The sequence below is a fragment of the Protopterus annectens genome, chromosome 4.part1 (assembly GCF_019279795.1).
Source record: "Protopterus annectens isolate FY-2018-M chromosome 4.part1, PAN1.0, whole genome shotgun sequence".
Taxonomy (NCBI): domain Eukaryota; kingdom Metazoa; phylum Chordata; order Ceratodontiformes; family Protopteridae; genus Protopterus; species Protopterus annectens.
Genome location: NC_056734.1, coordinates 753,561,600 through 753,576,470, shown reverse-complemented (window position 1 = coordinate 753,576,470; position 14,871 = coordinate 753,561,600). Strand labels below are relative to the sequence as shown.

General features: G+C 42.5%; 1 protein-coding gene across 1 annotated transcript in view; it reads left to right on the top strand.

The window, feature by feature from the left end:
• IWS1 (interacts with SUPT6H, CTD assembly factor 1) overlaps positions 1 to 14,871 on the top strand; it is an 801,761-nt gene that overhangs the window by 417,641 nt on the left and 369,249 nt on the right. Inside the window, exon 12 of the mRNA XM_044070501.1 lies at positions 13,979 to 14,096. Coding sequence (XP_043926436.1) covers positions 13,979 to 14,096 — 118 coding nt within the window. The remainder of the gene's footprint in view (positions 1 to 13,978; positions 14,097 to 14,871) is intronic.

Below are 14,871 nucleotides of genomic sequence, written 5' to 3'. Positions count from 1 at the left end.
ATAAAAAAAATCCTATTAACAAATTACAATAACAAAACTAAATCAGCAGCTTCAATGTGCATTCTGCATTAAGACCATTAGGGTTTAAAGTACCATACTTAAGAATATAGATGTTTTCTTTATATTGAAGCCTATTCTTATTTTTTATTTCAGAATCACCTATAAAACAGTTAATTTGCTATAAAACACTTGCTTTCAAAAAATCAGGATCACTATTGTGATGCAGTTTAAAGTGCATGGTAACTAAACTTTGAATTTTTGCTATTCTAATGTCCCTAATATGTTCCTGCAGTCTCACTTTAAAAGTTCTTTGTTTCTCCAATATAGTAGAGACTGCAGGGACACCTGAGAACATAAGTAACATTAGATGACAAACAACAGTAATGCCCCCTAGGGTTAAAACTAATACCATTAATATGACTAAAACAATTACCATATATTTACATACTGAACATTTAGTACATGCAGTAGTTCCCAAAACATTCAATGATCTAATATTTTCTACAGGTCTAACCATTTTATTGTAGGCAATAATACCTTGTGCATTTCTACCTCTAGTAAAATAAAAAGTAGGAAATTTACATAAAGGTTCTGAGAACTCCTTAAATTTAAATAAAAAAGGCCAAAAATGTTTAACTTTTTCATTTGAAAAAACATTATAAGAAGTAACTATATATATATTTTTCTATGTCCAAAATTATCTTCTGCATTGTTACTGTGAATACAAGTTCTGTTCTGTCTGATATTGTATTTTTTATTATTAGCTAGCATACCTTTTAATTTGACTAATGCTCTATGAACATCCTTAAAATCATAGCCCTTCCTCCAAAACATATTTATTGAGGTGCACATTTCTATAGATAATTCGTCATTATCATTACATAGCCTATGTACTCTAAGGAATTCCCCAAAGGGCAAGGAGTCCAACAGATGAGATGGATAACTAGTCTTATGAAGAAAATGATTACTGTTTTCAGATTTATGATATATTTTAGTTTTAACCTTTTTACCAACCATACCCGTAAGCTGTACATCCAGAAATCTAATGTGTCTTTCGGCTTTTCCCGATGAGGGGTCGCCACAGCGGAACTCCGGTCCGCTAATGATTGGCAGTAGATTTTTATGTGCCGAGTTGCTAGCTCTGACGCACAACCTTCAACGAAGGTGCGCCCATTCACGCATGTCTCTACACAGAAGACACTTTAGCTGAGAATCGAACAGGACGACATCTTAATGTGAGGCGACAACGCTACCGCAGCACTACCACTGCAGTGTTACATCCAAAAATCTAATATGGGAACACTACATCCAAAAATCTAATAGTGTTCCCATATTGAAGCCAATCAAATTTAATTTGGAACCTATTAACATCCAAATCTTTAATGAAAGATAAAAATTCAACAAAGTCACCCTTACATAACAGAACCAATCATCTATAAATCTGTAATATAAAATAACAAAAGTATGAAAAAAAATGATGTTTATATAAATTCTCTATCTCATACTTTCCCTTAAACAATTTTTTTATTTATTTTGCATTTGTCAACCGGGATAGTCCGTCTGGATGCATGTCCATTTTCAAGGGAGGCCCAGGGAGAAAGGCTCCAAGGTAAGAAGAATACAACATTACATATTACACATAGAATAATTAGTGTTTACATACATAAGCAATTTAAACAAGTTCCATAGATTAGAGTTAATCCCGATTAGAAGTCAGGATTAAGTTTCACAGTTAAGCTGATTCACAGTTTTTACTCATTTTAGAGGAGAGTTAGCCAGGCTTAATACATTGACATAGCCAGTTCAGTATCAATTGTTGTTAGAGTCTAGTTTTAAATTGGCCTAGGGTGGTATGTAAAGTAATATTAGCTGGAAGAGAGTTCCAGGATCTACCTACAGTGTTTACAAAGAGAGTAACCGGCTGAGTTATTAATTTTGCTAGTCTCAATTAACGGTCTGTTGGAAGATCGAAGCGGTCTAGGATTATTATAAGGGGTGATAATATTTTTAGTGCAGGAGTATTGTCCGAATTATAGATGATTTTATAGGCCGTAATCAGTTGGCTATACTGGATTAGGCTGGGTAGTTCAAACCACCCAAGCTGGTTTAGATTAATACAATGATGAGTCATATAAGGCAGCCCAGTGGCAAACCTGTCAATGTGGTTGTAGCAGATTGAGAGTTTAAGGACAGACTTGTTTAAATTAGAGAGTAGAGGGGATGCATACAGAAGAGTTGAAAGAAGATGAGATCGAGCTGTGGCAATTTTAGCTTGGGGGGTTAGGAAGGCTTTTATTCTGTAAAGTGGCCCTAGTTTTTTATTAATGGTTTTGATAGTTTGGTTAACATGCAGGTCGAATTTTAGATATCTATAATGACACCTAATAGTTTTGTAGAGGGGGTCAGGGGAGATTATTGTGCCATCATTTGCATTTATGGTAAAGGTGAATGCAGTAGACCTATGTGTTGGTGAGAAAAACAGCATTTTAGTTTTTTTTGGGATATAGAGTCAGACGAAGTTCAGAAAGCCAGTTTTCTATTGTACTGAAGGTGGTCTGTGTAGCTGACCATAACTCTGTTGGAGATGTGGCCGAGCAAGTCAGGGTGGAGTCATCAGCATATTGGATACAGCTGACTCTTGGGATGACAGTGTAAAGGTCGTTAATGAAGATGGAGAACAGTAGGGGGCCCTACCTTGTGGTACACCAAGGGTGTTAGGTGGAGGTTAGAGTTTGTTTTGCCAGAGGACAGCCTGCTGTCTACCATTCAGGTAGGATTGAAACCATTGAAGGGCTTTAGTATCTAGACAGAATGTTTGCAGGGTGTGGATTAAAAGTTGTTGATCATCCATGTCGAATGCCTTGGAAAGATCCAAGGAGAGGGCTGAGGATATACAATTATTGTTGCGATTATGGTATTGGTAAAGGCTAGGAGGGCTGAAGTAGCGCTGTGGTGAGGTTGGAAGCCATCCTGAGTGTCTGCCATAAGGTGATTCTGGTTTAGGTGGTGCATCAGTTGTCTGAATACATTTTTCCATAATCTTTGCAAGTGGAGAGAGTATAGCTATTGGCCTATAGTTGGATAATTCAGTAGAGCTGCCTCCTTTGTGAAGTGGAATTACATAGGATATTTTCCAGATGGTGGGAATTTTAGCTTCTGCTATGGTTTGAGTGATTAGTAATGAGACTGGGTAAGCAATAGCATCTGCTGACTGTTGTAGGTACTCGTAAAATCTTATTTTTTATTTCAGACTCGCCTATAAAACAGCTAATTTGTTCTAAAACACTTGCTTTCAAAAAAATCAGGATCACTGTTATTATGCATTTTAAAGTGCATGCCAACTGAACTTTGAATTTTTGCTGTTCTAATGTCCCTAATATGTTCCTGCAGTGTCACCTTAAAAGTTCTTTTGGTTTCTCCAATATAGTAGAGACTGCGGGGACACCTGAGAACATAAGTAACATTAGATGATAAACAACAATAATGCCCGCTAGGGTTAAAACTAATACCATTAATATGGCTAAAAAAACTAACCACATATTTACATACCAAACATTTAGTATATGCAGTAGTTCTCAAAACATTCAATGATCTACTAAAATTTTTTACAGGTCTAGCCATTTTATTGTAGACAATAATATCTTGTATATTTCTACCTCTAAATAAAAAAAAGGAAATTTACATAAAGATTCTGAGAACTCCTTAAATTTAAATAAAAATGCCAAAAATGTTTGATATTAACTTGTTCATTTGAAAAAACATTATAAGTAACTATATTTATTTTTCTATGTCCAAAATTATCTTCTGCATTGTTACTGTCAATACAATTTCTGTTCCGTCTGGTCTTGTAATTTTTATTATTGGCTATCATATCTTTTAATTTGACTAACAGGCAGTAGAACCTGTCCCTCCGGATCAAACAGGAAGAGATTTTTAATCCAGACTATTCCTTGTTCCCAGAAAAGAGGGCACTTGGCACCCCACCCTGGATCTATCCAAACTGAACACCTCCTTGGTGGTCCCCACATTCAAAATGCTAACCTTGCAGCAGCTCCTGCCTATGCCCGTTCAAAATACATGGCTGGAGACACTACACCAAAAAGATGCCTACCTCCACATCCCCACCAGGGAATCACGCAGAAAATTCCTGCGCTTCAGAGTAGGCAGTCAGCACTTTCAGTTCTTTGCACTGCCCTTTGGCTTATCTACTGCTCCCAGAGTATTCACCAAATGGTTGACCCCGGCTATAGCTTTCTGCAGACAGAGAAATATACAGATTTACCCTTACCCGGACGACTGCTTCATTCAGGCAAATAGCAAAGAAAAGTTGCTCCAAGATCATCTTTTTGACAAAAAACTCCTAACTTCCCAAGGGTTCACCATCAACGAGAAAAAAAATCAAAGCAAAAGCCCACCAGGAAAATTGTTTTCCTGGGAGCTGTGCTAGACGCAGCAACCCTAATGGCCTTTCTATCCCCGGAAAAGCAGAGTTTCCTGCCTCTCTACTTCACCCAGCTGGCTTCCAGAAGTCACCTCACTGCGAGGAAGTTCCTGCAAGCCCTGGGATACATGGCATCTTGCGTCCTCCTCATCCCTCTCGCCAGGCTTCACATGAGAAAGATTCAGTGGTACTTAAAGAACCTTTAGTGTCAGCACTCTCAATTCCTAGAGACCACCCTTCCACTGATCCCTTGCATAAGAGATGAATTTCTCTGGTGGGCAGAGACCTGTGCCATTAACAAGGGTCTTCCCTTCATCCTCCGTCCTTCCAGCCAGACAGTCACCACCGATGCCTCAGACATAGAGTGGGGCGCTCACCTAGCAGGCAGGTCTACCCAAGGCCTTTGGAATGCCCAGTAATTTCACTTGTACATCAACCAGAAAGATGATGACAGTGCAAAACGATCTGGCCTCCGTTCAAACCCATCTCAGGCCAGGGGTCCTCCTTATAAAAACGGGCAATACCACAGTAATGTGGTACATCAACAAGCAGGGGGGCACCCAGTCTTGCCCCCTGTGCAGGTCGGCCATGAGTCTGTGCCTTACTGCCACCTGCATGGGGTTTCACCCAATTGCCCAGTACTTACCAGGGATCAACAGCACACTGGCAGACCACCTAAGCAGAAACTTACTGGACCCCCATGAATGGCAGCTACACAGAGAAATCTTTCTGCAAATCACCCAGGAATGGGGGACCCCAAAGCTGGACCTTTTTGCCTCACTCCTCAACCAGCACCTGCGCAAGTTTTGCACCAGGGAGTATCACCTGCTAACATGGAAGGTGGATGCCTTGACCTTCCCCTGGAGCTCCCCCTTTGTGTACGCATACCCTCCTCTGCCCCTTCTTCACAACTTTCTGATCAGAATAAGAGAGGAGAGCAAAGGCCATAGTCATCGCACCAGAGTGGCCCAGACAACATTGGTACCCCTTACTACGCAGTCTGACCTTACAGCCCCCCAAGCTGCTCCCCCTAAGGTCAGACCTCTTGACCCAGGAGAGGGGGAAGGTACTGCACCCAGACCTACGGACTCAAACTTTCAGCATGGCTCATACACTAAAAGCTAACAAGAAGTCACTGTTAAGCAAACAGGTCCTGGACATCATCAGAGAGGCCAGAAGGCCCAGCACAAGAAAGACTTACGCAGGAAAATGGAAAAGATTCTGCTCCTGGAAGCAAACAAAAGGGGCCACTACCTTCCAACCCTTCCATCCCTCTCATCCTGGATTACTTAATAGTTGCTCAATAGTGGCCTCTCCTTCTCTATTAAAATCCATGCCTCTGCCATCTCTGCCCATTATGATTATGACCCACCACTTTTCTCTCATCCTTTGGTTAAGCAATTCCTCAGAGGGGCTTCTAATATCAGGCTTCCCAGAAGACCTCCTATTCCACCCTGGGACCTAAATTATGTGTCAGAGAAACTAACCTTACCTCCTTTCGAACCTGCCTCTTGAACAGAATTGAAATACCTCTCCTGAAAGACTGCCTTCCTGCTAACTGTTACCTCTGCCAGAAGGGTCTCAGGACTTCAAGCTCTCATGGCTGTCGAGCCCTTCATAATTTTTCATGTGGACATAGTCTCTCTGGAGGCTAATCCATCCTTTATGCCCAAGGTGGTATCTGATGTGACCCTTAACCAGGCCATACACCTTCCCACCTTCTTTCCAACCCCCAAAACAAGGTGGAAAGAATTCTACTATCACTAGACATGCACAGACAACTCTGATGCTATCTGGACCACACTAAACCATTCAGAAAAACTGATCAGCTTCTTGTAAGCTTTGCCCCAGGGGCAGAAGGGAAGCCCATATCCAAACAAACCATTTCTAAATGGATTGCACACTGTATCCATTTCTGCTACAGACTACATGGGGAAACCCATCCCTAGGTCAGTCCGTACCCACTCCACTAGGGCAACCTTCACTTCCACTGCCTTCCTCAGAGGAGTACCTACCATGGACATATTGGAAGCGGCCACCTGGACCTCTGTCCATACCTTTACAAAGCATTACCGCTTACTTCTCTTTTTGAAGTCTAGGGCAGGGTTTTCCTCTGCAATTCTGCAGGGTCTCCTGACCCATACTTAAGACTCTATCCTTCCTTCCACCCTTTACCTCAGCTTTGGGAATCCCCCCACAGGTGATGACCGCAGCAGTGAAACACGAAGAACACATAGTACAGTTGTGTACACTTACCATAAATGTAGATGTTCTGAGTGTATTCACGGTTGCAGTCTTGGTTTCCCTCCCTCCATCCCCCTTTTCTCATCTTCCCCTAGGGAGACACATGCTTCCCAGGGTGACTTTTAGCCACCAGGACCACTTTTCTCTTTTCCCTTATGCTTCTGACAGGTTAGGGCAAGAAAAACTGATGTAATGACATCAGCTGCCTCGCTTTATAGTACTGACGACCTGATGTCAGACTGCAGGTGACAGCAGCCTGCACACAAAAACATTGACTCTGGTATTCGGGCTGCCTGAGGGCTACCACAGCAGGGATAACCCCAAAGGTGATGACTGCAACAGGGAATACATTCGAACATCTACATTTATGGTAAGTGTACACAACTGAACAATGTTCTTCGTGTTTCACTGTTGCAGTCATTACATTTAGGTAATCCTGCTGGCAGGTTGCCCTCAGTCAGCCTGAATTCCAAAGTCTTGGGTCCTGTGTTGGCTGCTATTGGCCTTTCCCTGACGTCAGGTCGTTAGGGGTACAAAAGAAGCAGCCAATGCCATTTTCTCCAGTCTTTCTTGCCGCACGGTGCCCGAAGCAGAAGCAGTTCGCAAGTGCCGGTCGGCCGACTCCTGAAATTTTCGTGTTCGAGTTTCAGACCCGAAGTCTTCAATAAAGCTAAGTACCCCATTGGGGAAACTTTTTTCTTGCTCCAGACCGATGTCAGAAAAAGTTAATAGTTGTATTTCTCGTGGAAACAAATACCTCATAAGGACTTTCATTCTTACTGCATTCCTTGCCTAGGTCCTGATCACAACGTTTCTGGTTGTCGGTTTTGTGCTAGATTTAACCAACGCACTATTAAGCATCGGTATGATTTTGCTTTAAACTATTTTGGACGTTGGTTTAATTATCCAGAAATGTCGTCTGATAGCCATCTGACTACCGGAGTTTACAAAAAATGCAAAGAAAAGGAGAGAGATAAACAACTGAGGTCCAAAACCGACGACAAAGCTTCTCCTAAGCCAGTCGCTGGTTCGCCGGTTCTCAGAGAGGCGCTTTTGCAGCCCCTGACACCGCTACTTTAGAGTCGCAGGCCGCTACCGACTCCCACATGGAATCTGCTATGCCGTTGGAAACTCAAGGTATTGGAGCCTCAGACACTATTCCCTCGGATGGGTCTGGAGCAGCTGAGCAGGCACAGGCTTCTGAGGGTGTATTCAGACCTAAACCTCTTTACATTAAACCGACTTCAGCTTCAAAGGCAAAGACTAAAGCACCTTCTAAAGCAAAGAAACAAACTCAAGAGCCACGTGTACAAGCCTCTATCCCCAAAAAACAGATGCTCAAAATGGCTGAAGACTTAATTACCTTGATCGGGGGTTTCCATCCCCCTCCTGATAAGATGCCTAGGCAAGAGACTGACTATAAATCTTCAGATCAGGTTTCTATTTCTTCTGATTCCTCTTTTGATCAGGAATAGTCTCTTCCCCCCATGAGGATTCTGATGCTGTATAATCTATAACTTCAGCTTCTCCTCCATAGGACTATTCTTTTGTGGAAACCTTGCATACCATGAGGGAGTATTTCCACTGGGAGAGCCAAGATTTTTCAGAATCTAAAAAGAGACTCTGGGATTTCCTTTTACTACCTCAACACAGGCCTCTAGCCATTCCACCTGTGTTAGACATTGTAGATGATGTGTTTTTGGAGTCTAGTCTAACCCCTGACTCACCTCCAGTTCCTGTTAAGCCTGTCAGATATTACAGGGTTCCTGACTCTCATAAATTCCTTTTTAAAAACCCTGCTGCAGACCCAGAAACTATTTCGCAGGTCCCAAAGGAGAAGGAGTTAAGGCTTCCGCTGCAAAAAACCCTACCCCCTCTGACAGGGATTCTAGGGCACTGGATAGATAGGGAAAAAAGGTTTACACATCTGCTACCTTGGCTATAAGGGCCTTAAGCTGTCAGTTTCATATGCTGAAATATCAGCAACATGTCATGGCATTGCTTAAACAGAAAATGTTAAACTCTCAATGTGCAGAAAATAAGGCAATGCAGGATTTATTGCATGCAGCTGAACAAGTTAGAAAGCATACTTTGCAATGTGGTTTTGATTCTTTGGAGGCCTCCTGCTGGGCCAAAGTTACGGGTTCTGTAATTAGGAGGCATGCTTGGTTAAAGGAACAAAATCTGTCTGATCATGTCAAAGTTAAATTATTAGATGCACCTTTACAGCATGATACTTTGTTTGGTGTTAAGGCAGAAGAGGTGTTAAAGAAAATGGAGGACAAAGCTAAATCTATGCAAACTGTCAAAGATTTTTTACAAGTACAGCCACCTAGGTTTAGTAGACACTGGCCTACAAAGCATTGGTCCTTTCCTGTGTCAGACAGACCTCAAAGGGGAAGATCCAGGCACCCTAGAGGCAGATACCAGGCGCAAGGTTCATACAGGTCAAAGCAATGGGGTGCTTGTACCTCCAAAGTTGGAAAAGACAAACCACAACCATACAGGAAACAGTCCCAATGACTTCCCCCTGCCTGCACCAAGCACTTATGTCCTAGCAGCACCCTTAGGGGGAAAATTAGCACTTTTTTCTCAAAATTGGCACATTATAACCCAGGACAAGTGGGTTCTAAATGTAGTGTCACAGGGGTACAAGTGCCATTTCCATACCCTGCCAAAGGCAAATGGATGGCCAGATCTGCCAAAAAATCAATGGGCAGAGGCGCAAAAACAAGTCTCATCCCTCATGGACATGAGGGCCATTCAACAAGTGCCAGAGCAAGAGTGGGGACAAGGAATTTACTCAAGACTGTTCTTGGTACCCAGAAAAGACAAGGCCTGGAGACCAATACTGGTCCTATCTATTCTGAACACATTCCTGGATATACCAAAATTCAAAATGTTGACTTTGCAGTAGCTTCTGCCCATGTTGGGCAAGAATGCTTGGCTTGTGACTTTAGACCTAAAAGAGGCATACCTGCATGTCCCAGTCAGACAATCATGCAGAAGATACCTCAAATTCAAGGCTGGCTCAATGCATTACCAATTCTCTGCACTGCCCTTTGGCTTATCTACTGCTCCCAGGGTCTTTACAAAGTGCCTGGCAGCAATAATTGCATTCTGTAGACAAAGAGGAATACAAATATATCCTTACTTGGACTGTCTCATTCAAGCAGAGAACAAGGACATTCTTCTACAGCATCTGGCATTTGTACAAAGGCTTCTAACATGCCTAGGGTACACAGTCAACGAAAAGAAATCAAAATTAGTACCCTCTCAAGAGGTAATATTCCTGGGTGCAAGCTTAAATACAACTGCCCATATGGCTTATCTCACGCCAGACAAACAAAGGCAACAGACTACCTATTTCAAAATGTTGGCAACAAAGACCCAGTTATCTGCAAGAAAAATTCTGCAGGCTTTAAGCTTCATGGCATCCTGCATCCTACTAATTCCATATGCAAGACTGCATATGAGGAAACTTCAATGCTACCTAAAAAGTGTTTGGACTCAACATTGCCACAGCCTGGAAACAATGATTACTCTCATTCCCTGCCTGCAACAGGAATTTCTATGGTGGGCGAAGGCTTGTCACCAGAACAAGAGACAGCCATTCACTCTACCCCCAGCCAGGCAGACACTAACAACGGATGCTTCAGATTATACCTGGGGGGCCCACATAGCAGGAAGATGCATTCAGAGCACATGGTCCTCAAACCAAATGCATCTACATATCAACCAAAAGGAGATGCTAGCTGTTCAAAATGCCCTGACAGCCTTCAAGGACCTACTTCATCCGGGATAATTACTGATAGACAGACAACACCACAGTCATGTGGTATATAAACAAGCAGGGGGGGGCACACATTCTTATCCCTTTTGCAGACTAACCATGACTTTGTGTGACACAGCATTGACTTACCAAGTACATCTGCAGGCACAATTCCTGCCAGGAAAGGAAAACACTGTGGCAGACGGACTAAGCAGAAACCTCATGGATCCCCATGAGTGGCAGCTGGATCCACAAGTCTTCAGCATGTTAACAAGGAAATGGGGATGCCTGGACATATCTATTTGCCTTCCCTCACAACTACCAACTAAAAAGATTCTGCACAAGGACTTAGCACAGACAAACATTGAAAGTGGATGCCCTATCTTTCAGCTGGAAAAATCTATCGGTATATGCCTCTCTTCCACTGCCTCTCCCCCCAAAGTACTCCTAAAGGTCAGACAGGAGAAGCCAAAGATGATACTGATTGCCCCATACTGGCCACTCCAGTACTGTTATCCAATCCTAAGAAACTTGTCTCAATGTCCAGCTTGGACCTTACCTCAAATACCTCATCTACTGTCCCAGCAAAAAATCAGATCCTGCACAGCCAACTCAGTACTTTAAACCTGGCAGCATGGCGAATAATGTAGTCATACAAAACACACCTCTCAGTAAAGCTGTGATGGATGTCATTTTGGAAGCCAGAAGGCCTAGTACTAGAAAATCTTATGCTGGAAAATGGAAGAGATTCTGTGCTTGGAACCAAGCACAAGGAACTGATACAGCTGTACCAAATATTCCTCAGATTTTGCAATACTTAACTGAGATGCTAGACAAAGGCCTATCTTTTTCATCAATTAAAATTTATGCCTCTGCCATTTCAGCTCATTACAATACAGAGCCACCAATTTTTTTCTCATCCTTTATTAAAGCAGTACCTCAGAGGAGCCAAAAATTTAAGGCCTCCAAGGAGATCACCAATACCTGCATGGGACCTCCACTGTGTCTTGGAAAAACTCACCCTGCCTCCTTTTGAGCCAGCTGCTACTGCTGATATAAAGTTTTTATCTTGGAAAACAGCTCTGCTCCTAGCAATAACTTCTGCAAGATGAGTTTCAGAGCTACAGGCACTCATGGCTGTGGAACCTTTTATAATTTTTTATCCAGACAGGGTCTCTCTGAGGACAGACCCAACTTTTCTGCCTAAGGTGGTGTCCAGTGTGGCTCTTAACCAAACTATTCATCTGCCAACTTTTTATCCAAATCCACAGAACAAGGGGGAGCGAATTCTGCATTCTTTGGACGTACACAGGCAGCTTAGATTCTGCTTGGACAGAACCAAAGTTTTCAGGAAGACAGAGCAATTGCTAGTGGCATATGCTGCAGGATCACAAGGAAAGGCTATCTCAAAGCAGACTGTTTCAAAGTGGATAGGCCAATGCATTTGTTTCTATTTACACCATGGCAAGCCAGTGCCTAACAGCATTAGGCCACATTCAACCAGTGCTGCAGCCACTTCAGCAGCCTTTCTCAGGAGAGTACCAACCAAAGACATTTTAGAGGCTGCTACTTGGAGTTCAGTGCACACCTTTACAAAGCACTATCATCTGCCAATCTACTCTAAATCCAGGGCAGGCTTTGCCACTGCAGTTATGCAGGGCCTCATAGCCGCTCCTAATGCTGTTTAGCTCCAGCCTCCCAACCATAGCTTTGGGACTCTACCCAAATGTAATGACTGCAACAGTGAAACACGAAGAACATAGTACAGCTGTGTACACTTTCCATAAATGTAGATGTTCGAGTGTATTCACTGTTGCAGTCCAGGTTACCCACCTCCCATCCCCCTTTTTTCTGCTGGAACTTTTCTTTCCTTTTCTGATTTATTCAACCTATGTGGTTTATTTGCTTGTAGATGAAGGTAAAGTTTATATTGGTGTATGTATATATATATATATATATATATATATATATATATATATATATATATAAATTTTGGCTATCCTTTTAGGGGGCACCTGACATCTGTGCCAAGAAAAACTGAAGAAAATGGCGTTGGCTGCTTCTTTTGTACCCCTGATGACCTGACATCAGGGAAGGGGCGACAGACGCAGGACCCAAGACTTTGGAATTCAGGTCGACTGAGGGCAACCTGCCAGCAGGATTACCCAAATGTAATAACTGCAATAGTGAACACACTCGAACATCTACATTTATGGTAACTGTACATTCCACTGCCTGCTTCAAGCATGTGCTTGTTGCATACATTTGCCCTAGCCTTTTGGCCACTGTTTCATACCGTCACCAAAATATCATACCTTCCCCAAAATATCATTACATTATTGTTTTGGACCTAGATTCTAAAATCTGTACCTTCTGTGACACCTTTGTGTTTCAATAGTGAATACTAAACCTCTGCCTTTACATTTTGCCCTGCATACAGCATCAAAAGATTACGTTGTTCACTGCTTGGGATTTCTCTCATCAGTTTTCTACTGGAAAAGGCTTATGAAGTTAGATGAAACAGGAAGCCTTCTGTAGTGGGTGTTTTTTCATATCCTGCCTTTGTCATGAATTTTGACAGCCTCTCTTGGTCGTAGGGGTTTCTTTCTGTCCATAGTTCTGTAATTTTTCTTGTTTGCTGTGTTTTCTGTTGTGTCCTGTAAGTAATGCTTAGAATAATGGCTGCACTGGGTGACATGAGCTAGGCATGTGATGCCATTGTGTGCATTTCTTAGTCAGCACATCCACAGAGAATGAGAACAAGATACAATTTTTGCCAAGCTGGGCATAGCAGAACAGATCATTCCAGCAGTTACCTCTAAAGAAGATGTCCTGGTAGAAGAGCTGGAATGGTCCATGATGTCCTATGTTTCTGGAGGGAAAAGATTATGGGGGATGCATTCACTTGCACAGGAAAAGTTTTTCTGTGTAAGAGATGGTAGGGAGAACTGAGCAAACTGCTAGGGGTGGAGGGTTAAGGAGAACTCGGCAAATAAGTGCATTTACCTTTTCCACCACTTTGGAGTTTTTTCTGAGTTTTGGCATACTCTTACTTGAATTGTAGAGCTGCCTCTTTAGTACTATATATGTCCAGATTTAATTTTTGACCAGAAATGGCCACTTTCTGTGTTAGTAGGGCCTTCCTTGTGGCATTTTGTTTGGTATTCCTGTGAGACCTTTTCCTTCATGAAGTGGATCTTTGTATTATTGCCCAGATTTCTTTTATTTTTCTTAATGTATTTCAATGTTGTTTTGCAGTATTGTGTTATCTTTTTGTCTCTCCTCTTATTTTTAAGCTTCTTCCTGGGTCAGCTCAGTAGAAGAACTAGTGCACTTTTGTGATAGACTTGTTGAGGAAATGGTGAGTAATGCTAAGGAGGATCAAGTACCTTGAGAGGTGTGTAGCCTTCTTGTTATAAAAAGTTGCTTTGTTTTGTTGGAAAGAAATTTGGACAGATACAGTAGGACTGATTTGTGGAATAGAATTAATGACAGCCTACACTGTTGGAATTTTCTTCCAGCTTCCACTTGTCAGTCAGGAAACACTGAAGCATAGTGGGATTGGCCGGGCTATTATGTATCTCTACAAGCATCCTAAGGAATCGCGAGTCAACAGGGACATGGCATGGAAGCTAATCAGTATGTAAATATATGCTTTCCTTTTGTTCTATTTCTGTTGCCGAATTCAGTTGCAGAACCATAAATGAACAGTAAATGCAGAAAATAGGTTTTAATGCATGTGGAGTGCTGATGTTCTTCATGTTTCACTGTTGCAGTCATCACATTTGGGTTATCCCTGCCAGGGTAGCCCTCGGCCAGCCCGAACTCCAGAGACTTAGTACTTCTGCGTCGGTTGCTGTCGCTTGAGGACTAACGTCAGGTCATCAGTAGTATAAAGTAGGGCAACTGGCACCATTACATTAATCTTTCTTGCCGTGGAGCCCGAAGCAGAAGCAGTTCACACGAGTGGCAGTCGACCGCTACCTGAGTTTTCGTCTACCAAATTGAAGTTGAAGTCTTCTAAAGCTAAGTACCCCGTTGGTGATCCTTTTTTCTTGCACTAACCGATGTCAGAAAAAATTAATAATTGGCTCGCCTGTGGAAAACAAATACCACACCAAGACTTCCACTCTTACTGTGTCACTTGTTTAGGCCCAGATCACGACGTCCCTCATTGTCGCTTTTGTGCTTTGTTCAATGCCAGAGCTATCCGTCGTCTGGCACTTATTGTAGCCCAATATTTTTGCTTACAGTCCTCAAATTCTGATGTGGCTTAGATACGCCCTCTGACAGCAGATCTTCTGAAAAAACGTAAAGATAAAGACGACCGCACAGGTCCAAACCTACCGACGACACTTCCGTTGAGCTAGTAGTCAGTTCTCCGGTACTCAGTGAGGCGCTTTCGCAGCCCCTA